The sequence below is a fragment of the Hyaena hyaena genome, unplaced genomic scaffold, assembly GCF_003009895.1.
Source record: "Hyaena hyaena isolate Hyena2069 unplaced genomic scaffold, ASM300989v1 scaffold_82, whole genome shotgun sequence".
NCBI classification, from domain to species: Eukaryota; Metazoa; Chordata; class Mammalia; order Carnivora; family Hyaenidae; genus Hyaena; species Hyaena hyaena.
Genome location: NW_024080713.1, coordinates 3,538,957 through 3,565,107, shown reverse-complemented (window position 1 = coordinate 3,565,107; position 26,151 = coordinate 3,538,957). Strand labels below are relative to the sequence as shown.

General features: G+C 40.5%; 2 protein-coding genes and 1 non-coding gene across 3 annotated transcripts; 1 reads left to right on the top strand and 2 right to left on the bottom strand.

Moving 5' to 3' along the window:
- The first annotated feature begins 4,657 nt into the window (after positions 1-4,657).
- Positions 4,658-4,764, top strand: LOC120233020. Its single transcript, XR_005528698.1, has one exon. It is a non-coding gene; the product is annotated as a U6 spliceosomal RNA (small nuclear RNA).
- Positions 4,765-10,554: 5,790 nt separating this feature from the next.
- TAS2R5 (taste 2 receptor member 5) lies at positions 10,555-11,442 on the bottom strand. The gene has a single exon (XM_039234049.1). The coding sequence runs from the start codon at positions 11,440-11,442 to the stop codon at positions 10,555-10,557; it is 888 nt and encodes a 295-aa protein (XP_039089980.1).
- Positions 11,443-21,167: 9,725 nt separating this feature from the next.
- On the bottom strand, positions 21,168-22,088 carry TAS2R4 (taste 2 receptor member 4). The gene has a single exon (XM_039234015.1). The coding sequence runs from the start codon at positions 22,086-22,088 to the stop codon at positions 21,168-21,170; it is 921 nt and encodes a 306-aa protein (XP_039089946.1).
- Positions 22,089-26,151: the final 4,063 nt, after the last annotated feature.

The window sequence follows — 26,151 nt, the reverse complement described above, 5'->3', positions numbered from 1 at the left end:
ATATAGTAAGTCTTCAGGATTCCGATGTAAATCTAAGCCTACTCTGGGAACTGCTTCATAATTTTGTAGTTCTATATTCCAGAAAGTGATAGATATAATCACAAAATAGGTATAACTAGAATGACCATACTAGAATATCAACAGGGGATTGGCAATATCATTTCAACTTAATGTGTTTTGTTAAATAGCTTTGAATGAGAAGCAGTCTGCTTTACTGATTCCACCACTTCTCTCCAATCACGTAACATCACAGTTCCCCAAGTTTAGTCTTGGACTTCTTCTATCTCTACGCACCCGCTTCCTAAGTGATCTATACCATACATACTCCAACAATGCCCAAATGTGTATCTCTAGCGTGGGCTTTTCCCTTGACTTTCAGTCTCATATATTCAGCTGCCTATCCAACAGCTATATTTTGATATCTAATCTGTATCTCAAACTTAATATGTCCAAACTGAACTCCAAGTCTTTTTGAAGATTGACCTGCCCCACCCACAGTCTTCCCTATCAAATAAACTGATGACAATCTCATGACCCTGCAATTTACTCAGACCAACAGTTCTGGAGTTGCTTTTGATTCCTCTCTCTGTTGTCTCATTTCCAATCTATAGGTAAGTCTTGCCAGTTCCACTTCAAAGCATTTCCATGATCTTACCACTTCTCCCTGCCTCCACTGCTACCACCCTGGTAAGCCTAGATTATTGCAATATCCTCCTAACTCATCTCCCTTCTGCTACCTTATCCTTATTAAACTCAACCTATTCTCAATACAATGGCCAAAATTATCTTTTAAAATGTAAATAAACTTTTATCACTTGCCTCTGGTAAAAACTCTCTAAAGGCTTCCCATCTCAGAATAAAGGACAAAGTCTGCACAATGATCTAGAAGGACGCTAAAAATCTCACTGGCCCTTTGACCTAATCTCCCACCTCTCCACCAGCCACACCAGCCTTCTTGCTCTTCTTTGAGCACATGAGACACTTACTTGCCTCAAAATTTTTGTACTTTCCCCAGATGCATGCATGGCTTACTTCCTAAAATCTTTGCTTAAATATTATTTTCTTGGTGAAGTCTTATCTGACTACCCTGTTTAAAATTAGAACCCCCACCTCTGATGCAAGGACATGTACACATTCATCTTTATGAAAATTTGACAGTGCATACGAGAAACCTTAGAATTATGCTTATTCACTGCTTTTAGGCTTCCACTTTTACAGTTTTTCAAGGATGTTTGCTGTAGCACTGTAAAGAGCAAAAAACAGGGTGAGGGACAGTGGTAATAAAAATGTCCAGCCATAGACTGTGGCTTATAAAAAAAAAAAAAAGCAGTGTAATCATAAACAATAATATATCTGATCATTTAAAATGTGTTGTAGAGGGGCACCTGCGTGGCTCAGTCAGTTAAGCATCCAACTTCGGCTCAGGGCATGATCTCACGGTTCATGGGTTCGAGCCCCGTGTCTGGCTTTGTGCAGACAGCTCAGAGCCTGGAGTCTGCTTCAGATTCTGTTATCCCTTTCTCTCTCTGCCCGTCCCTGACTCACGCTCTGTCTGTCTCTCTCTCTCTCAAGAATGAATAAATGTTAACAATAAAAATTAAAATGGTGTTGTAGAAAAAGCAGAATAGAATCTATAAATACAGAGAACTGAAGGTTGCCAGAGGGAAGGGGGTAGAGGGATGGTCAAAATGGGTGAAGGTGAGTGGGAGGTATAAGCTGCCAGTTATGGAATAAATAAGTCATGGGGGGAAAGGCAGAGCATAGGGAATATCAGTGATATCGCAGTACCATTGTATGGTGACAGACTGTCACTATACTTCTGGTGAGCATATCATAACATGTAGAGAAGCTGAAATAGCATGTCATACACCTGTAACTAATGTACCAATGTGTCAACTATACTCAAATTAAAAAAAAATTGTAAAAATAAAAAAGGAAAATGGTTTCGTAGAAGAATGCATAATGACAAGAAAACTGTAAGTATAAAGATCAACTTATAACATAGTATATATGTTATGGTTCCATTTTTGTGCCCATAGCTATTCACTCAACAATACCTACCAATCTTAACACTGAAGGACAGGAGGAAAACAAACAAAAAGACCCTTGTCTTCATGGAGTATATGTTCTAGCTTAAGGATACAGGCAGTTACAGAAATTTAAAGGTGTATTATGTCAGATAAATGTTATGGGAAAAAATAAAACTGATTTGGTAATACTGGGATAACATTTTTAAGTTTACTTATTTTGAGAGAGAGAGAGAGAGAGAACACAGGGGAGGGGCAGAAAGAGTGAAGAGAGAATCGCAAGCAGGCTCCTTGTCAGCACTGAGCCCCTCATAGGGCTCAATCTCAAACTGTGAGATCATAACCTAAGCCAAAATCAAGAGTCAGGCACTCAGCGGACTGAGCCACGCAGGCGCCCCATGGAATAACAGAGGACAAACTGAGATTCACTTGGCAAAGATGACCCCAAACCTGAGCAGGCTCTAAGATTCCTTGGGGGTGCGCCTGGGTGGGTCAGTCGGTTAAGCCTCCGAACTTAGGTCCAGGTCATGACCTCACAGCTTGTGAGTTCAAGCCCCACATTGGCTCTGTGCTGGCAGGTAAGAACCTGGAGCCTGCTTCAGATTCTGTGTCTCCCTCTCTCTGCCCCTCCCCTGCACACGCTCTCCTTCTATTTCTCTCTTTTTCAAAAATAAATAAACATTAAAAAAAAATTAAGACTGCTTGGGAATGCCAGGAAAGCAGTAAATGGAGCTGGAAGGTGGTTGTGGGAGGTGGCGCCTCCATTCCTAGAGATGTCATGACTAACGCATAGCAAGAATGTCATAATCAGGGGGTGAGAGAGTGGGCAGGGGGTGTTTGTGGCAAGGTGTAATAATAAAGTGTGACAGAAGGTGGCTCCTGAATCTGAGTGTACCCACATGATGCTGAGGACAAAAAAGCAAAAGAAAGGAAAAGGATGTGAGAGCTCTCCAGGGACATCTAGATCATGAATCTCAGAAGCAATGATCTGGACTGGTAAGTGCTCTCACGGAAATACTGAGAAAACCCAAAGCCAGCTGAACAAAGCTAGGGGCTTTGGGGCTCATCAAATGGAACACCAGATGTTCCTCCAGCTCTTTTTCTAGTTCCATAGAAATATCCAAAGTGCTGAATTACAAAACCTTATTAAAGGAAAGAAAACCTGAACTGTTGATACCTATCTTTTTCTTAAAGTTTCTGTTTAAATTCCAGTTAGTTAATATACAGTGTAGTATTAGTTTCAGATGTACAAGATAGTGCTTCAACACTTCCCTACAACACCCAGGGCTTGGCACAAGCGTGATCTTTAATCCCCATCACCTATGTCACCCATCCCCTGACCCGCCTCCCTTCTGGTAACCATCAGTTTGTTCTCTATAGTTGAGTCTGTTTCTTGTTTTATCTTTTACCCGATATTCAATATAAGTTCATCTCAACCTGTGTGAAATAAAATTCAACTTATTCTTTTCTATGTACATAGCCAGGTGTTGCAGCAACCTTTGTCAAAAAGGCTTCTTTTACTGTCGAATTGTTTTAAAATTAAGAAGTGTGAATACCCCCGTTTGTTCTTTTCCAAAATTCTTTGGGTTATTATGGGTCTCCAGCATAACTGTATAAATTTTAGGACAAGCTTATCAATTTCTAGGGGGAAAAAAGCCAACTGGGATTCAAACAGGGATGGTATTGATCAGTAGATCAATTTGGGGAGTACTGACATATTAACAATATTAAGTATTATAATCCATTAACATGAGATGCCTTTCCATTTATTTAGATCTCCTTAATTTCTTTCAGAATGTTTTAAAGTTTCCAGTGTGTAAGTCTTATACTTCTAGTAAAACATTCCTATGTATCTTATTGTTTCTAATGTAACTATAAATGAACGTTTTCTTAATTTCATTTTCAAAATATTCATTACAAGTGTACAGATATACAACTGATTTTTATTCATTATCGATCTTGTATTCTGAATCAATAGTCAATTGATTACTGATCTTGTAACCTTGCTGAAGTTGTTTATTACTTATGAATTCCCTAGGATTTTCTATATACAAGATTTTCTATCTTGTAAGTCCTTTCAAAAAACAAATGACTTTTTAATATATATGTCAGAAGAAGTAATACGCAAAAAGAGATTATTTAAGAGAATTTAACAAAAGATTTATAAAGATGTAGTCAGGGTTAAAGGAAAGAACAAGGGATGGTGATGTACCCACATACTTAGAAAGGCACTGCCAAACCTTATTTACCTGGTATTTCTATAATATTTTCTGTGTCTCTAATTATTCCTTGCCAGTGCAAATATTTAAAATTTTTTCCCAAAGACTAGTCTGATAATAATATTAAGGGTAAATATTTATAGTTACTACTATGCACGAGGCACTCTCCTATGTACTTCACATATATTCATTCATTTAATCTTCATGATGAATTTATGACCAAAAAAGCCTTTTCTGCTATTCAGTGGTATATGTGTTCTTATGAAACTTCAAACTCTATAAAATAATATACAAAAAAATTAAAGTGTTTATGAGGAAAATAACATTGAATTATACTACCGAAAACTTATGCATCTTTGTAACCAGAGCACCAACTGAAATAAAAACAATCCTGATAAAAATCCTAAAAGAGTGCTCACTTTGGCAGCACACATACCAAAATTGAAACAATACAGAAAGATTAGCATGGCTCCTGTGCAAGAATGACACAGAAAAAAATGCAAAAGAAAAAAATTCCTAGAAAAAGGTCTCTCGGCCAGCCTTTGCACTCGGCATCAGTCATATAATTCACAATCTTTAAACTGAGGTTTGTTCTTCCTTCAAATCTTTGAGGGCAGTAATTTCTAGAGATCAGCTTCATTACAACTTAAAAATCTGAACCAGAGAAGGTCTCATCTAACAATACACACCTTTTAAAAACACTGGATGAATATTTTCTCGAATACCTAATCTTTATTCACAATTTTGCCAGTAACTTAATGTGGTGTAGAATGCAGAGGTTCTTGAAGCCACTCTACTACTTCCCACTAAAGGAAAGCACTTCAGCTATGTTTTCAGATTTTTTCTTAAAAGCCATATGTTGGTAAGGCTTTCCCTTTGAGAGTAAGCTGCCCCTGGTAGTTTCTTTTGTCTTCAATCTACAAGCCTAATTTTTTTTGTCTACTTCTCCAATTTCCATTACTTCACTCTATCACATTTTGTAGCACTGGCAATTATTTGTGCTAGGTACTTAGAATCATCTCCAGCTGTATACAACATTGACTCCTTTAATTCAGTTATGAATGTGATTTCACATTCTTGCCAAATCCTTTAAAATTTCAAGATCTTCCTTGATTGCTAAAACATTTCAGAATTTGCTCACTACCTTCATGATCATCAACCCATGAAGCCTTTACTGACATTTTTATAATTGACTCCCTGTATATAACCAATACAAAAATAGGCACAGCAGCCAGAAAAATACTTCTCAACTTTTCTTCTTGGTGTTATTTGAATATAAGAATAAAATACTTACTAAAATAGAATGTAATGCAATTTTTTCTTCTGAATTCTACTGAGAAGTGTCATAGTTGTGATCTGCTCTCCCTCAAAGTTTTATGAACTTTCCTTTGATATTCTTATGATATCCTTTCCTCTCTGATATTTTTAAATTCTTCTGTAATGTGTTTAAGTGTGAAGGATCCCCCACCTTATCTGTTTTGTTTGACATCCTTTGTGTCTTTCAATCTAGGTTTGTTTGTTTGTTTGGGGTTTTTTGTCTTTCTTTAAGTCAGGGCAATTCTTGGTCATTAATTCTTCAACTATTTAATTCCTTCCCCTCATTTTTCCCATCTCCTCTGAGACCCCCAGTCACACAATAATTATTCCATTATTTCAATGTGCCATATAGCGTTTCTCTTATTTTAGATTTTCCATCTTTTTAGTGCTTCCTCCTACTTTCTGAGAGAGTTCTTTGAGCTGAACTTCCAGTTCAGATTACAAATCTTCATTAACTCACCATCAGCCATATCAATTCTGCTGCTTAATCTAATTATTGAGTACTTTATTTCATTTAATTTAAAAATATATATTTCATAAATCAAAAGAAATCAGAGTTTTCCTCACCCAGGGCCTGTCCACTAGGGCAGGTGTATGACTTAGAATCAGCCAACCAGAGGCTTTGGATCTTGGAGCTGTGACTCACAGAGACACACTCACAAAGGTGGGGCAGTGTCACAGACACAATGCTGACAGTTGAAATGTGAGAGCAAGGTGCCAGCATCAGTCCCTGTAGAGTGATTTGGTTGTGTTCTCAGCTATTTATGTTCTCTTGGTTCCCATTCTGGTCTTGACTTTGCAGCCTTCCCACTGATTCTGTGAGACAGCCATTTTCTTCCAATAAATGTATTTTCTCCTTAAGTTATTTGAAGTTGGACATGAGTTGGAATATGGGAAAAGTACAGGATAGATGAAACACTAATTTCTCCCTCTACATAACTCAGATTCTATATATACTGTCAGAAGTCATGGTTCAAAATAGAAAAGTTGAAAACATATTACTTAAAGTTATAAAATTAATGACAAATAAATAAAATGAATCAAATTTAGGAGAGGGGAATGGTTTGGGGTTGAGATAATCCCCAAACCTTGATGAATAGTATTCAAAAGTTATAGTTCAAAGTTTATAAACCAAGAAAGAGAAGCAAAACCATAGAGTTGAGAAAATAATCACTAGAAGAAAGATGGCAAATGGCAAAATATGACCATATCCGGGGAATGGGACTAATAATGAGGAGCTGAATGAAAACTTGTTACTGTTTGAAACTTTTTAGATGTCCTCTAGGCTGCACCACCACAGATCCTACTACATAATAGAAAGGAAAGCTAGTAATATCCACACGTACGTGCGCGCACACACACACGTGCATACGTGTACGTGCATGTGGGTACAGCTGCAGCTCTGAGAATGCAAATTATGAAAGATGCAGTTACATAGGAATCGATTCAAGAGCACAGATTTGCCTCCTGATTTGTCTTCTTGGATAAAATACAAAACAGGCTCACTCACAACCATCATGAGCTAAATCATGTTTAGAAAATCCAATTCCAAAAAGTGGGTAAATGCAAGTGTTTTGTCCCTAGGAAAAATAAGTTGCAGAAACTTCAGTCATGACTCAGGATCTTGGCTCCCAGGCAACCCACCAATACCAAACTTGAAAGGTAATTCATATTTTGAAAAATATTCATAAACTTGAGCATTCCATAGGCTAATCCTAGCATGAAGTTTTATAAGTACAAACAAGAGGAACTTAAGGTTTACTTGAAAAAGCACAAGACCTGTGGTCCAAACTCTGGGACTGCTTTACTTGCACGGTTTACCAGCTGATAATCGTGAGCAAAACACTGCTCCAGCCTGAGTTTTGTGATCTATAAAATGAGGATAGAAATGCTAACTACATGGAGTTGTTACTAAAATCAAATGAGATAATGGACTATATATGAGAATGTCTAATAAAATGTAAAGCCCAACACAAATGGTAGGTACTGATATTATCGTTATTGCAACAGTTGGTCATAAAGGACATCTGTATAGATATAGGAATCGCATAGTGGAAAGCTCATCCTACTACTAAAAATACAACAAAGGGAAAGCATCTCTCTACTTGAAACAGATGGATATTATCATTCCCAGAAGATAAAAGATAGTGCTTGACCTCACACAACTCACAGTGACATCAGAGAAGCAAGTTCCCCTTGAATGATGACTAATATGCACATGTGTCTAGCATCTACTTCACAGCTTTTGGTAAGGAAAAGACACATGTTTGGGAAAACAGATTAATGAAAGTGAATTAATTAGCATGGTTCATGAGAAGTGAAAAGAAAATGTTAGGTTTATCAAATATAGTCCTTTAAATTCCAGATCCCCTGGAACTGAATCAAAAGAAATGTGTTCAAACAAGGCTAAAAGGAAGACTGAGAAAGTTCATAGAAGAGGGACAGGATTCAGAGAAGCCAAAGGCAAAGCTAGCTTATTTAGGAAGGTAGCATGATGTCAGGGAAAAAGCCCAGGACCAAGAGTCAGGAAACTGAGTTCTGGTCCCAGCACTGTCATGGGCTCTCAGTTTCTTTATAACATAAAAGAGGAATTGTAAGGGGTGCCTGGGTGGCTCAACTGGATAAGCGTCCAAGTTTGGGCTCAGGTCATGATCTCACAGTTCGTGAATCCAAACCCCGAGTTGGTCTCCATGCTGACAGCACAGAGCCTGCTTGGGATTCTCTCATTCCCCTCTCTCTGCCCCTTCTGCTCATGTGCATGCTCTCTCTCTTTCAAAATAAATAAACATTTAAAAAGAGGAATTGTAAGACTAGTTAATGTAACTAATTGATCATTTAGAAAATACTAACTTCTCAAAAGCTAGTTGGTATCCTGGGCATTAGGAACCTAGGAGAAAACAAAAATAGACACAATTCCTGTTGCCATGGATTTGACATTCTAGATGATCTCCATTCAGCTCAAAGACTTAGTATGCTAACACTCTGATTTCAGCCTACGGAGAGAACAGAGCAGTCAGGGTGGCTAGCTAACCAAGGATGATGAGACTTCACTCATTCAGGGAGAAGTGTCCTTTTTTGTGAGCAGAAGCAAGTGCCCATCACTCCCATCTTGCTCCAGTCTAGGTCCTGGGCTTTGGAGCTTAATACAGAACATGGTAGTAAACTGACTTTTACCCTAAAAGGCAAGTCCAGGGCTTAAAGAAGCTTCTAGATATATAAAGATGTTTTGTTTTGTTTTTCCATTAGATAACTAGACCTACTACAGTAGAGAAATGAGAAATTTATTTGATACCTCTTTAAAAAAAAACCTTACCTAAAATGACTAACATTAATGGAAAGTGAAATTTAATAAAAATTAATGATCTCTATTAATTGCTCATAATCTCTGTTCCCTATAATAGGAAAAACACAATTTATATATGTAATTTAAAAAGAAATTAATTATTTGGGATATATAAACAGAATATAATACCTATTTTAACAAACATAAAGCCCCAGTCTTGATTTCCATAATACAATAAATTATAGGGAATTGCCCGAGGGGGTTGCCTGGGAAGCTGTGTCTAAGGCAACTTCAGCGGGGCGCGCGGATGGGGATTTGGAGATTGGAACTGCCCTGGGTTGAAGAGTGCAACCAACTTCGGCTGCGCCCCCAGTACGGGGAGTTTACACACCCAAAAAAGCGAGGTGCAGCGCTTGCTTCAAGAAGGGACTGGAGCACCGCCACTCTCCTCCCCACAACCGCCAAGGCAGAGCTCCCGCCTGAGGCATTGGATCCCGCCACGCCCATCCCTGCCTGAGAGGTGCTCTCCTCCCTTTTTTTTTTTCTTTTTTTTCTTTCTTTCTTTTTTTTCTTTTTTTTCCCTTTTTTACTCTTTCTTTTTTTCTTCTTCTTTCTCTTTTCTCTCTTTTTTCCCCAGAACACTGACCTGATTAACTCTGGTCGCCAGCTTGCTTAAACGATCACGAGTCCATTGTGTAAATGTAAATTCTACACCTACTGACATTTTCAGCTATTTCTCTCAGGAGTAATTAGACTATATAGTTTCTCTGGATAATTCCAGCACCCTTCTCTCACCTATCCAACCATATTCTACCCTTTACCTCTTTGAAAAAAGCTTCTTATCCCTTCTGCCTGTTCATTCTATTTCCAATTGTGTCTCATCCCGCCCTGCTTTCTCTCTGTTTCTCTATGCTCCTCAACCAGCACTGCATACACACGGCTATTTAACTGTAGCTGGGAAATCTGGTTATATGCTTTAAACCGTTCTTTGTCCATCGGTTTTCTTCTTTTTTCCTTTTCCTTTCCCCTTTTTGACCCTTTTATGTATTTTATACTCCCTATTATTCGCCCTCCCTCCTCCATCTTTTCTCTTAACTTTTTCGTTTTCCCTCTCGCTTTGCATGTTAGTTGAATTAGCCTGTGCGTTTGTGTGCTCCTGCTCCCTGTGTGTTTGTCTGTCTGTTTTCTTTTCCAGGGCTACCTCAAGAAACAAGCTAGAGTGCACAAGGTGGAGAGTCCCAAATATCAATACAAATAGGAAAATAAAATAACCAAGGTCCCAACAAGAGAGACCAAGGGATACCATTCAAAAAACACTCTCTGAAAGGTTAGGCCCTGGATAGTCAAAGATTCTTCTTGGATATAGCAGTGCTCATAGAAACAGAGAGCATAATAGATCTTTAAAACCAACAAGAGCCGGAAAGCTAACTAAAATGACGAAACGAAAGACCTCTCCTCCAAAGAAACTCCAAGAAGAAATGACAGCTAATGAACTGCTCAAAACATAATACAATAAATTATAATTTACAATGCAAAAGAGAAACAGTATTACGTTTTTTTTCTGTATTTCCTGTAGTTCATCTGTTGATTTGGTGTCAGAAAAATAAAAATTTCAAAGACATGAATGTCAGCTCCCTTATAGAGAGCTACCACAAACTGTCTCAAAAGAGTATTCTGAGCACATGTTTCTCACCCTAGATCAAGGGTGTCAGGATCTCCAAACACACACTATCTTCCACAGGATTCTCTGACAAGTCTGCTTCATCCTGGGATTCCCCATGATCATTATGACCGAATGGAGAGAAGGATAGGCAGCCATTAGTGTCCTGGAGATGAAGACAATGAGGAGATTAGCAGAATACTTGGAGGTGATGGAGAAGGGGCTGGCCAAGATGTAGACCACGTGAAGGACAAGGAAGCAGGTCAAAGACTTCAGGACAGTGATGTGAGCCTGGGCCCGAGCATCTCTCCTCCCAGCTATATGCACCTTCATCTTCTTGTGGTGTCTATACAAAGAGAAGATCAGCATCCCAGAAGAAACAAGAAATACCATGAAAGGCAACGCACTTCCTGCACTGAGCTTTAATATATGCATATAGTGCCTGTTTGAAAGGGTGTACAGAATGCTGTTGTTGCCTTGGGAAGGATTGTAGGGCTTTAAGCCAGTGTGGGCCACAAGTAACAAACTGATCATGAGGTACCCCAGAAGGCACCAGAGACTCAGGCGATAGGCCCTCTGCTTCAGCCACAAAGAGACAGGGTGTTCAAAGGTCGTGATCTTTCTACAGTAGAGGACACTGAGGAAAGTGGCAAACCACAAGCTGGCCTGGCTTACCAGGATCCAGATGACATTGAGGTAGCGAAGCCAACGGCTGCTCTGGAAAAGTGGAAACAGGCTTAAGTCCATCATAATCAGCCACTGCAGGAGAAATCGGCAAATGGCCAGGCCCAGGACAATGAGGTTGTATAAGGACCTGTTGAATTTTCTGACCCATTCTCTAAAACTCCAAACTACGAGGACTCCATTTCCAACGAGGCCAATGAGAAATTCAGCCACTGCCACCACCATCAGCGGTGCTAGGGCAGCAGTCAGCATGGCTGGGGACAGGAGTCTCTCGCTTCCTTCACAGAAGACGTCCTGCTTCAGCAGATGAATGTGTGTGGCTCCCGGCTGAGCTTCAGGTCCCCGGAGGGTGATACCACACTCAAGGTTAATGTTCACACCACAAAATCTGGATTTGGCCTTGCCCTTCTGGAACCTGTCCTCTCGTACTGAACAGCTGTGACCACGCATAGAGAATTTAGAAGTTATGATCCCCTCTGTATTTGCATCCACATGAATGCACTGTGAACCTACACTCAGAAATCTGAAACAGTACCACACACCAACTCCCCTTCTCAAGGGTCATAGGCTAGCATCTAGACACCAGCACATAATACAAGAGGACCAAATCCAAACATTCTCAGGTTGTTTTGGGGGAGGAGGGTGTTAGGTATTTTTTGTTTGCTTGTTTTTGTTTTTTTTAGAGAGAGAGCACAAGTAGGGAAGGGGGCAGAGGAACAGAGAGAAAGAATCTTAAGCAGATTCCGCACTTAACATGGAGACTGATGTGGGGCTCAATCCCACAACCCGGGGATCATGACCTCAGCTGAAATCCAGAGTCAGACACTCAACAGACTGAGCCAGTCAGGCTCCCCTATTCTCAGGTTTTATACAGTGCCAAATGTGAGCTTGCATTATAAAAAAACAAATTTTATTTTCTTAGAAGTACTTTGAACATGTAAGCATGAGAGCCTAATAAAGTTGAATTTAAAATATATCTCATTACCAAAAAGCTAATAATAAAGTAGAATAGATTTCATCATCAAAGACAAAAGTAGGAGAAATTTTAGGGAAGAAAACAATCAGAGAACAAAAACACAAAATATTTAGGTGCCAAAAAAAAAAAGTAAGTTAAGGAAAGGAACCATTACTGCTAATCAAGGTCTTTGAGGTCATCTGTCCTTTATGATCAATTATCCACACACACATGACTCAGCAAATATCTCATACCAAAGTCTTACAGAAAGGAAATGAGCTCAAATAAGTGAAAAGAGACTAGCACAGTTAATCAAGAAATATAGGGAAAGCGCTTTATTTATTGTCCAGATTCCAACTTCCCTGGGACCAGCCTAACACAGACGTTTGTGGAAGACTGAATGATAAGACAGCCTCTAACATTTCCACCCATTGGTGGGCATGCCGTGAGTAATCCTTCAGCAGTGGTGTGACTGTGAATGAGACAGGCTGTCACTTCTGTGATTAGGTTACATTATGTTGCAAAGATGAAGGACTTCTGCAAATGTAATTAAATCGGTTGCATTTGAGCTACTCCGAGTGGATCTAACTTACTCAGTTAAAGTTTTGGAAGAGAAACTGGGCCCTCCTGCTGGCCTTGAAGAATCCAAGCTACCAGACCATGAGAGAGACATATGTCAAGAAACTGTGGGGTGTTGAGACTGGCCCTCAGAAGACAGTCAGTAGGAAAACCGGGACCTTGGTTTAATAACCACAAGGAACTGAATCTGCAAACAACAGTGAGCTTGGAAAAGCAACCTGAGCTCCAAAAAACAGCCTAGTCAACATCTTGACTGCAGCTTTTAAGACTCTGGAGCAGAGACCCCATTTAGGCTGTGCCTAAACTCTTTATCCACAGAAACTGTGACATAAATGTGTATGTTGTTTTAAACTGCTTAGTATGTGTTGCTACTTTGCGAATAGAAAATCAATACAGTGGTCAAACCAGGCCAGAAAACTATGAGGAAATGCGGAGAAGAGTAATTGAATTAGAAAGGAGGAGGAAGGCTAGGCTAGCTTCTTAGGAAGGCAGCATGGGTGTGCAAGAAAGAGCAAAGTGATCTTGAAAGACGTTAGAAGAAAACAAAAACCCAGCCACAGACCCTCTGCTTCAGCCATGAGTGGACAATGTTCAAAGGTCAGGATCTTCCTGCAGTAGAAGATACTGATAGCCACCACACCCAGGACAGTAGTTTGTATAGGGATCCCTTTACATGTTCTGACCCATTCTCCAAAACCTCAGATCACAAGGATTCTATTTCCAACCAGGCCAATGAGAAGTTCAGCCACTGCCACCACCATCAGCTGTGCTAGAGCAGCAGACAGCATGGCTGGGGACAGGAGTCTCACTGCTGTCCCAGAAGGTTCCCAGACTCAGTGATGAATGTGTGTGGCTCCTGGCTGAGCCTCAGATCCCCTACCAGTGATGGAGTATTAGGGTGGAATATTTGACTTCTCAGAGTTCAGGGTCTGTCCTTTTGAAATCTATTCTCTGGCCAAGAAGGCAAAGCTGTGAACACAAGTAATGTTCTGGAAGGTAAGAGTCTCACTTCCATTCCCATGTGCATGAAGCTGGCCTGGAATCTGAGATGAGGAACAAGCCACAGCTACAGACCATGCTTCCAAGGGAAGCAAGTAAAATCCATAGGTACCCTTGAACCTTGTTCCTACCCACCCAACTCTGCCAAACCAAAGTAAGACATTCTGAGATCTCACCAGTGGCAAATGTAAAGCACCTCATGTTATAAACAGTGAAAGTACAACATTTATGAATGCTTTAGCCAATATTTATCAAATGCCTACATGTGCCAGGCCCCTAGTCCAGGACTGGGGAGATAATGGCCACAAAAAAAAGTCCCTAGTGTCACAGATCTGACATTATAGTAAGAGAGGCAAATAATCAATACTGTTTTCACATGTTTGTAACTTGAGTATATAACCATACAGTGGTATTTGTACACATACAGAGGCTTGTTCCAATGGCAGGGAAAGCAAAGAAGGGGAGATGGTGAGAAAATGAGAGAAAACAACTAGGAGACAGGATAAATATTCATTGCTGAATACTCGGTGCTAGAGGAGGTCAAAGTGGAGAGAAATCTGGGAACCACACTGCTAGTCCACTTCCATACAGAAATGCTCAGCATATCAGCCCCCAAACCAAGGGCTGAAATGAAGGATTGTATCTGGAGAGTTACAGCCTCAGCATTCTCTAGTTTACCAGAACAACCACTTGGTTTCTAATTTTGATGCAACCCAACCACATTGGCCATAACACTACCACACCTCTTTCTACCAAAGTCCCTTCCATTCATACGCCTACTATTCCAGTGATCTGAGCCCCCAGCCATTCTCACAGTACCTGAATCAAGGAAAGACAGCCCATGAGAGACCAAGGGGGAATACAAGCATCAGAAGAGACCCACAGAAGGGTAAACTATGGCTTTCTACTCAGCACAACAGAGCAGTCTATCCTATATAGAAAAACAGTATGGATAAGCTTCTGTTCAACAAAGAAAACAATCAACAAGATGAAAGACAATCTATAAATTGGGAGAAAATACTTGAAAACCATACATCTGATAAGGGGTTACTATCCAAAATACGTAAGGAACTCATACTATTCAATAGCAAAAAAGCAAACAATCCAATTTAAAAACTAGGCGAAGGACCTAAAATGGTCATTTTTCCAAAAAAGACATATAAATGGCCAACAGATACATGAAAAGGTGCTCAACATCACTAATTATCAGGGAAATGTAAATCAAAATCAGAATGAAATATCACTTCAGATCATTACAATGGCTGTTATCAAATGAAAATAAAAGATAAAAAGTGTTAGTAAGGAAGTGGAGAAAAGAGAAACTTTATACACTTCTGGTGGGAATATATATATATTATTTTTTTCTTTAAAAAATAAAAATAGAACTGTCACATTATCCAGTGATCCTTCCTCAGGATCTCAGAAAGGTATCTGTGCTCCTATGTCTACTGTGGCATTAATCACAATAGTCAAGATACAGAAACAACCTAAGAGCCATCTATTCATCAACAGATGAATAGATAAAGAAATTGTGATAGATAGATAGATAGATAGATAGATAGATAGATAGACAGACATATGATAGGTAGATAGATAGATAGGTACACACACAGACATAGAGACAGAGACAGTCCCCAATTTACAATGGTTCAACTTAGAATTTCTCGACTTCATAATGGCACCAAAAAGATACACATTCAGTAGAAACTGTACTTAAAATTTTGAATTTTGACTTTTTCCTGGGATATGCAGTATGATACTATCTCGTGATGCTAAGCAGCAGCAGTGAGCCACATCTCCCACCCAGTCACATGGTCACAAAAGGAAATTGATAAACTCACAACCATTAGTGTTTTCACTTTCAGTAAGGCAGTCAACATATTACATGAGATATTCAACACATTGCTATAAAATAGGCTTTATGTTAGATGATTTGGCCCAACTGTAGGCTAACGTAAGTGTTCTGATCACATTTAAGGTAGGCTAGGCTAAGCCATGATGTTTGGTAGCTAAAAATTAAACACATTTTCAAATTAAGATATTTTCAACATGTAATTTAAACGATGGGTTTATTGGACATGACCCCACTGAAAGTTGAGGAAGATGTGCATGTGTGAGTGTGTTTGTATGTGTGTGTGTGTTATTCAGCCTTAATAAGGAGATCCTCCCATTTGCAACAACATGGTTAAACCTAAAAGGAACTATGACAAGTGAAATAAGCCAGACACAAACAAAAAACAGAATGCATGACCTCACATATACATAGAATATAAAACCTTGAATAGAAAGAAGCAGACTGGCAGCTATCAGGGGTGAGGAGGTGGAGATTTGGAGATGTTTGTAGGATGAATAAGTCTAGAGATCTGACAGACAGCATACTGACCACAGTTAGCAATATTGTACTGAATACTGGGCATGTGCTGAGAGAGGAGATTTCAGGTGCTCTCATCACACACACACAAATGGTACCCATGTGAGAAGATGACATGTTAGTGAGTTTGACCACAGTCATTACTTCACTATGTATATGTATATCAACTCATCCTACTGTAGACCTTAAATATATGCATTTTTATTTAAAAAAAAATAAGCATTTAGTTATCAGGTGCTCTTAGTCTCTGCTAGTCTATGATGTTTCTCAATCATGCACTGTTTTCATAAGTGTGACAGTTCTGAAGATTACTGTTCAGGCATTTTGTAAAATGTCCCTCTTGGCTCCTTCCTACCCATGCAGGGTTATAGGCATGCCTTTTCCCAGGCCCCATACAGCCCTGGCCATAATCCAGAGAACAACCCACCTGTTGTGACATGTTGATATTGCTGCTTCCCCAGAAGACTGACCCCACGCCCACCCGACTTGGCTTAGGGAGGACGGTGTGCAGCCTTCGCCCCTCCCCTGCTATTATCCTTACCCTCCATGCTCTCTCCCTCCTCCTTCCACCCAACCTCTATTAACTCACATCACTTCCTTGTTATTAATCTCTTTGCCAGGAAAATTCTTACACAGATGCCGAGATCCCTTTCACACTTTTTTCCTCATAGAATAAAACTGGCCATGGGCCAGTTATTCAAATCCCTGGGAGTTTTGTCAGACTACCATCTCCCCCTCTACTCCCTCACCCAAGAGAAATGGGAGGCAGGGCACACAAAATGTGAAAAGAATTCCCAGAGTCTCTACTCCAGCCGGCTGCTTCCCTCTCCAGCTGTCTCTGAGAAGCAGCCGGCTAGGCTAGAGGCTCCAGCTCCAGCTCTAACCTCCAAAAAAATAACATTATTGAGAAATTTATTTTAAATACCTTCAGTAAGCTCCAGTGTAACCTGAAGACTCTTGCATTTAGGGCCATGTTAAAAGTTACATTCAATGGTGCTTTAAACAACTAATGTCTCCTTCCTTAAAATCCCTTCTTTCATTTGTTTGTTCTTTAAACTACTGAAACTGAAAATGGCTCATGGACAAAATGCTAGTAACAGTGATTAGGAAAGCCCAAAGTCACACATGTTTAAGTAAAATTTAGGCAAAATAAATAAACGTTTAAAATCCTTGAAATGACCCATAAAAACAAACTGACGGTTGAGGGGGCTTATGAGGGGATGGGGAAAATGGGTGAAGGGGAGTGGAAGGTCTACACTTCTGGTTTCAGAATGAATAAATCACAAGAACAAAGTGCACAGCATAGGGAATACAGTCAGTGACACTGTAATAGCTGGTATGGTGACAAGTGGTAGCTACGTTTGTGGTAAGCTCAGCACAATACAAAAACCTGTCTGATCACTGTGTGGTACACCTGAAACTAATGTAACATTGTGTGTCAACTAGACTCAATTTTTTTAAGTGGTTTTGATATTAAAAAGTAAAAATCCTTAGAATGGATATGAATTTCATTTAGTTCATGCATAAACTATATCTACTTTCCCATCACCTTGCTACTGGCCTGTTCCTGGCCAACTTGCAACAGTCAAAATACATTTTAAAATGGTTTCTTCTTTAATGTTGCTACACTTTTGGTTTAAAAATATATCTCACCTGAAATAAAATGCTTCTGCACAGGGAAGGAAAAAAATCAACAAAACTAAAAGGTAACCTACAGAGTGGGAGAAGATATTTGCAAATAACTTATCAAATAAAGGGTTAGTATCCAAAATATATAAAGAACAGATATAACTCAACATCCAAAAAACAAATAATCCAATTAAAAAGTGGACAGAAGACATAAACAGACATTTCTCCAAACATATCCAGATGGTCAACAGACACGTGAAAAGATGCTCAATATCACTCATCATCAGGGAAATGCAAATCAAAACTACAATGAGATATCACCTCACACCTATCAGAATGGCTAAAATCAATAACAGAAGAAACAATAAGTGTTGGTGAGGATGTGGAGAAAGAGGAAACCTCTTATACTGTTGGTGGGAATGCAAACTGGTACAACTACCATGGAAAACAGTATGGAGGTTCCTCAAAAAAAGCATAAATGCAACCCTTTTGAATATTTTCTTCTTATCCCAGAAGATAAAGTTTTATAAATGGGCATGATCCTACACTGTCCCAATCTTTCCATCTACCTTGTGGTATACTTAAAAGAGAACCAGATTTTAGAATTAGAAGACAAATTGGAGCCTTAAAACTACCCCTTCCTATTTTAGTCTTTGAGCCATTTATAATACCTGCTTGTGCCTCAATTTTTTCATCTGTATAGTAGGTAATATCAATATTATCTGAGAAGTTGTGAGGAATCAATAAAATAGCATGTAGGAATGTAGCTCAGACAATATTGGGCTTTAGCAGTTCAAAGTTAAATGGCAATGGCCCCAAGTTATCGCTACCATAGTGTATGTTTCATGATGTTATACAGACACTGCTCTGGCACCCACCCTTCATTTCCAAGAGTGACTTATCTTTTTTTCTTTTTTTAATTAAAAATTTTTTAATGTTTATTTATTTTTGAGAATGAGAGAGAGACACACACAGGGTGCAGGTACAGGAGGGGCAGAGAGAGAAAGGGAGACACAGAATCCAAAGCAGGCTCCAGGCTCTGAGCTGTCTGCACAGAGCCCAACGTGGGACTTGAACTCATGAACCATGAGATCATGACCTGAGCCATGACCTGAGCCGAACTTGGACGCTCAACTGACTGAGCCACCCAGGCATCCCTAATTAAAAATTTTTTAATGTTTATTTATTTTTGAGAGAGAAAGAGAAATAGAGTGTGAGCAGGGGAGGGGCAGAGGGGGGGGGACACAGAATCTGAAGCAGGCTCCAGGCTCTGAGCTGTCAGCATAGAGCCCCATGCAGGGCTTGAACACAACTGTGAAACCGTGACCTGAGCTGAAGTCAGACGCTTAACTGACCAAGCCACCCAGGCAACCCCAGAGAGTGACTCTTCTTAATGAAGAGTCTTAAACATCCCCCTCCCTTTCCTGAACAGGCAGAGAATATAGGGAAGTGCAGGATAGTGTGTATTAGAGAGCCTATAAGTTATCACATCTTGAAGAAAAGAAAACTCTAAAAATTTCTTAAATTCCTGATTAGTCAGTATTTAGTGGCAGAGCATACTGGAACCAGCAAACTCCAAACCCACAGCATTGTTATAAAGTCTGCCCAAAGAGGACTATGGGCAAGTGCCCAGACAAAGGAATATGGTATAGCATAAGTTTGTTGAGTAAGGCAAGAGAGACAACTACAGTGTCCAAAAGAATGGAGATATTTATTTCCCATGAATGGTCCTGGAGTAAACAGTCCAGAGCTGGTGTGGCGGCTCCATGACGTCAGCAACTAGGATGGATGATTCCTCCACCATCCTCAGGAAGTCACTTCATCCGCTCGTCCAAGATGGCCAATCATTACCTCTGGCATTCCTGACCACAGGAAGAAGGAAAGGGAAAAGGGGAAGGGAGGGCATACCTGTTCTAGGGGCACCACCGAGAAATTATACACGTCACTTCTCCACACACTCTACTGGAAGAACTTCATCACACATATTACCCACTTAGAAGAGAAAGCTGTAAAATGTAATTTGCTGCCAAAATTCTGGGTAGCTAAAAATTACTACCATGGAAGATAAAGGAAAGAGAACAGATACTGGGGAACCACAAGGCTTTCTGCTACTCATTTAGAGTTCTTCTGTCATGGATTTAATCATACTCAGTAATCCTCTTATCTCCTAATCTTAAGATTCTAACATGATAAAAACCTTTTTTTTTTAAAGTCTAAAATATTGACTTGTATAATCCTTACCGAATAATGTAGTCAAGATTCTGGTGTCCAGAATGGGAAAAAGCAGGTAATCTGAAAAATTTGAAGCTTTCTCATTTTTTCTTTTTCAGTAAATAGAATGTTATTTAATAAGTTTACTTTGACATGTGTAAATATTACATAAATATTTTTAGAAGTACCAAAAAATGTATAAATATAAGTCATTACCCTTCAATTCCTATCCCAAACTGATCAATATTCCATCATCAGATTCCTGTTCCTCTGTAGCTAGCCTGCTGTTCCAACCCCCCTCCCCTCCAAAAAAGAGTGTTCTCCTGGAGAAATGTGCAGCGCCCACCCAGCTCAGTACATAAATTCATAAGCAGATGATATATATTCATCAAAAGTCTGATGCTGCCACCACCAATCCAATGGCTCCTCTTGGCTTTCCCCTGAAGGCTGTACCATGTGACAGGGTACAATCTTTTGTAAAGTTGCGCTCAGATTGCATCGATTTCACTATTTGGCACTTGCTTTTGACTTCAGGCTAGTTCCCTAGATTTTAAGATTCTTGGAACTATCCTGGGTTCAGGTTCTTTAATACTTATCACTTCCCTCCACTTTGACCCTTCCCTTCTTTCCAGAGCAAACCTAGAAGTTCACTCATAGAGTTTCTTGGTAGTAATAGCTCAGTTACTGTGACCCAGCAAGGGGAGGGTGCTTCTTCTGTACACCTGCCACAGTATGTACCTGTTTCCTTTCATCTTTCTCTTTCTTCCTTTTTCTCTCTAAAACTTTCCTTTCTTCCTTTGCTCTTTGCATCCTCTTGCTAATTTTAAGTCAGTCGGATGACTCCTGATGAAGGTTCACCCACTGTTAAGCCCTTACCTGGGGCTCCTCAGTTAAACCTCAAAAATTTAACTGAAGATGTGAACTATAATGTAGTGTTTAATTTGGGGGAATGTCCCCTTATACTTGATTAGCCCATGGAACAATGTGGTAACTTCCACTAGCCAGGGATGCAACACTCATGCAAACTACATGACAAATAATACCTCAAACAAGCTCCTTAGGAAAAAAAATGCCTAATATTTTAAATTTTTTAAATTGTAGAATTAACTGACACACAGGCACTCAAAGGCATAGAAAGTCAGATCAGCATTTACAAAAGTGAATTTCTCAGACCACTGCGAAAACTGCTAATGGAGAAAATCTTGCTCCCAAACCAGGAGGTGACTCTCGCCACTATTTACTCTTGAAATTCCACCATATGTTGAAAGAAAGAATCTTCTTTGCTTTTGTTTTCAGTTTAGGATGTGTGAGAATAATGAGAACAGAATGTCCTGGAGGATAAAAGGTAGAAATGATCATACAGACGGATCTGGCTCCCAAATCCATCTGTACAGAAGGGAGATAATGTAGCAGGGTAGCAACTGAATATGGAATGTAGAGGATGAGGAAATAGATCATTAGCTTCATAGCACCCACATGAGCTTCAGTCTGGGGATTCCAAAAATCAGTGGCGTTTTTCTGCATCTTCTGTATGTGTCTCCTCAAGGAATGTATTAACAAGGAAGCAGAAGTCACATTAATGATGAACTGGAGAAAGGAGCTCAAGACCAAGGAGGTCACCAAAGACAAGATGCTCTTATTGATATCACATAACGTACCATTGCTCCCAGTCACAAATTCGGGAAAGGATGAGGTCTGCCTGAGCACAACATACAGGAGGGTGGAGAAGGCAGATATCAGCACGCAGGCCACCAGCAGCCGAGGGATCTTTGGGGCGAGCTGGCGTTTCAGCAGGAGGAATACTGAGTGTTGGAAGTCAGTAATCTTCACGCAGTACAAGGCATTGAGCAAGGTGACAAGCCAGAGACTATTAGAGTCCAAAAACATCCAACACAACAGGAAAAAAGTGGACAAATGGACTGACCTTTCGACATTTGGAGAGGTGAAGAAGTAGATAATGTTCAGGAGAAACAGTCCCAGCATCAGAAACCTGCTGATGCTCAAGCTGAACAGGATCCTATTACAAGAGGAGATTTTGTGGCTTCGCACCCAAGTCCTGTAGTGGACCACTACGATAAACAGGTTTACCATGAGTCCTACAAAATTCAACATTGCTGAGACAATAAGAGCAGATAAAAAGAGTATCTGAAGCATATTTACTCATTGAGGACTCAGCGGTTGTGGTGCTGGCGCAGGGGCAGGAGAAATACTGAGGTCCGAGGAGGCGCCAGTACCCAGCCAGGAAGGATTTCCTTTCCTAATTGTCCCCAGTGTGGCAAATGAGCCATTAATGGTCTACGAGCCAGCTGCTTTTGCTGAGATGCAAATTTTCCAAGGATTGCATTACTACTTCTTCATTCATATCCTGTTTTCCTTAGAAATGCCTAATTCAAACAGCCTCAGTGAACCCGGGAGTCCACTCTGCCAGGAGAAGGACAGCAGAAAGGAGCAGTTAGGGATGGCTCTGAGGACTTCAAGTCTGAGTGACAGGATTGCAGTCCAGGGACGCTTGTGTCACTGTGTCACAGTGAATGAAGCTTTTCTTCATGGCAGTCCCAGAATATGGTGCAAATTCCCAGGCTTTATTCCTGGCCACCCACCCTCATCCACACACCCATGGATTACTGAAATCCAGCTCTCTCTCCCCTGTAAACTGTTGATGCTGCAGCCCTATCTTCTCCATCGGGCATTCGGCCATGCCAACATTACTCTTTCATCCCCAAGCACCTATAGTGATTTACAGTTATGAACAGATCAAGTTCAAGGACTTCATCTTCCTCAAGAGCCTATTTTCAATGAATTCCATCCTTTTGTGATGATTCCTTTACTTTGCATTCCCTCACCAGTTACATATATAGATTTGTGCCATAATCACTTGTGAGTTAGGCTTCTGCTTGGGGAAAAAATGTCAGCCATTTCATGTGTTTCCTTTAAGGATACGGGCTTATGCTTACATCACAGGGGACTATATCTTAGACATTTGACTGCCAAAGTACTCCAGTACCAAATACACAGGAATGCTTTAGTTATAGTTTTGTGGGCCTGATAGGCATCTCACCACCTGATTCCTCTGTAACTTCTCAGACAGTAAAGGGCACAATATGCTTGGCAAATTATATTATCAAAGACTACGAGTGAGTGTGGGAGTATGGCATCTCTTATCTACTCGAGCAGGTGAGGAAACCCAAGGTGTAAGCCTCAACGCAGCCATACATAGGTTACAAAACTAGCATCAAAGTAAAGCATACAAACTCCCATTACTTTGGATGAGAACAGAAGTACAAATAGGAATAGACAAACAAAAGAAGCTAAGATATGAAGACTACCAAGTCCAGAAAAGGGAGTGAATTCATGAAGCTCTTCACGATGGATGACAGAGAAGCAGACCTGGAGGAATTCTCTGAGACCAGCTCCTTACAAAAGCATTTGTATAAAACTAAGGGGCAATGACAGAAGCGAGCCCAGATCGGGGATCCAGGCAAATACATGAAAGAGCAAGGCAATGATTAAAGGGAAGATTATATTATAACTCATATTTCCACTTAATTATTTATAAAATAGATTACTGCATTAAAGTAATTCAGTTAAAATATTGTACACACACACACACACCACATTTAAACAGAATAAATAATATGGTGTAAATTATAAGAATTCAATGTTCCAGAAGGTGTGGGAGGACCCATTACTGGGCAGCCACAGACCCATTCAGAGCGAGATATACAAGGTTGTTGGGTTTTCAGTAGCAGGAGGAACCATCAGTAAAATGTGATCACATTGGCTAGTGTCACCAGTGAGCACACAGCTCTGTTAGATGTTGTCTCTGAAAAGGTCAGTATGGGAAAAGCACTAAAAAAACCCTTTCTCCCTCTGCGTGAGAATTTTACCTTCAGTTAAATAGAAATACCTTATGGATACTCCCTGCTTTTGGCTTCCTTGAGTGTGAGGACTCTTCTGACATGTGTGTCCTTTGATTCAACCCTGGCAGCTATGTCTATGAAATTATTATAAGAGAAATTGGCACCTTTGGGACATGAAAACTGTTTTAAAAATTTTTAATGTTTATTTATTTTTGAGAGACAGAGCACGAGCAGGGGAGGAACGGGGAGAGAGAGACACACAGACTCTGAAGCAGGCTCCAGGCTCCGAGTTGTCAGCACAGAGTCTGATGCGGGGCTTGAACCCACAAACTGTGAGATCATGACCTGAGCCGAAGTCAGACACTTAACTGACTGAGCCACACAGGCGCCTGGCATGAAATCTTTCTATGGCAGTGCCACCCCTATTAAGGAGTGCTTAGGAGGAAGAAAGAGGGAAACTTCTCTATCTTGGGCTGTTTTAACTCCTTACTCTGTTCCCAGCAGTGCAGCAGGCATCTTAAATCTTGGTCAATTCTTAAAACCATTCTAGAAGGAAGATATGGTTATCCCTATTTACAGGTGAGGAAAATGAAGATGAGTAAGTGACTGCCAAACATCATAGAAAATCAGTGGCTAAGTTGTAAGGTCTTTCTGAGACTGAGCTCTTTCGACTTGTTGCCCTCATCGCTTCATTCATTTAACAAATTCCTACCGTCAGCCATGCACTATGTTAGGTGCTGGGGAAACCAAAGAACCACCCACAGTGCATCCTGACTTCACAAAACACACCGAACAGTGGAGAGACAGACAAAAAGACAGAGATCAGTGTATCTGACGCTATGGAAAAACAAAGGGTGCAATAGTGTGTTCAGAAGGGCACTCGAGTCTCATGTCTCAGAGGAAGAGCCCTGGCTTAGTACCCCACAGTGCTCCATCCGGGCTGAGAGCCGCCTGCAGGAAGTATGGCCATGCAGCGTGGACCTCAGCAGCCCAACAGAGCGGTGTGCTTTCGTGGCTGTCACGAAAGGAGACTAGAGACAAAGAGCATCTGTGCCAGAGCCCTTCATCATATCTGAAGCATTTGTTTCAATGATGCAGAGATGAAATGCTTGTTTGTGGGTCATCATTGCCCACTACACGTGGTATTTTTGAGAAGAACAACTGATCTAGTATAGTGTTTGGTGCAAAGCGGCTATTAGATAAACGTCTGCGGTATAAATGAATGAACTGGAAGCAAGATGAGCCAGAATGAAAACGGTGTGAGACTACTTCCACAGTATTACAGCAGCATCCGGGAGCTAGCTGGAGCCCATCCCTTGCTCAGAGAGGTGCTAGATGGGCAGTTAGGGTACAAAGCTGAGAAACCAAGAAAAGGTCAGAAACCATCCCTCTCTGGCTGTGAGTACCCTTTTTAGCAGCAGATGGGTAGCAAGCCTAGATAGAACATGCAGAGAAACTCCACCCATGAGCTTCTGGAAAACACTATTTTTCAGTTAACCTGGAAATACTGCTCTGTTACCGGGCCAGCTCCACCAAGTCGCAACGACAATTTCATTATAGTCAGATCAACAAAATTTATTCATTTGGCAAACTTGTATGTGCAGAAAAAAAGTAAAGTTCTTAATTTAGTCTAAAAGTAATACAGTTTTTCTCCTGAGCTCCCACCTGCTGCCTGGGGTGGAACTGTTTAATCCAATGAGATAATGAAAAGAAAGTCTTCAGAAAAATGTTCCGTCTTTTTAGATTTAAAAATTAAAGTTTGACAGGACACCTGGGTGGCTCAGTCAGTTAAGTGTCCAGCTCTTGATTTCAGCTCAGGTCATGATCCCAGGGTTGTGGGATCAAGCTCCAAATCAGGCTCCTCACTGGGTGTGGAACCTGCTTGAGATTCTCCCTCTCCCCCTCTCTACCTCTCCCTCAAACTCTCTCTCAAAATTAAAAAATAAATTTTTTTAAATTTTAAATAAAAAATAATTTTAATAATTGAAATCTGAGACATAGTCCCGATGCTATGCTTCTCTCCTAATGAAATTATATGGGTCCATGTGTACGGGGAGGGAGGAGATTAATGTTACCTCATGGTGTCAGAGAAACATGATGTCCTCTCCCCCAGTGTCCTTGTCTTCCAGGGGAGGTCCTTGTCCCTTGGTTGCTGCTTGCCCTGCCTGCATTCAAGGCTGAGTCGGCGTCTATGTTTTGCTCCCACTGACTGCAACTGGGGAGCTTTTAAGCAGTCCTCCCGGGGGGGGGGGGGGGGGGGGAGTCAACTCCCTCTCCTGCCCGCCGTGCAATCCCCTTTCTGCCTCCCTCTTCTCCTTCCCNAGGCTGAGTCGGCGTCTATGTTTTGCTCCCACTGA

Coding starts and splice junctions, on each gene's coding strand:
- TAS2R5 (XM_039234049.1), bottom strand. CDS start 11,442: ATGCTGACTGCTGCCCTAGCACCGCTGATGGTGGTGGCAGTGGCTGAA.
- TAS2R4 (XM_039234015.1), bottom strand. CDS start 22,088: ATGCTTCAGATACTCTTTTTATCTGCTCTTATTGTCTCAGCAATGTTG.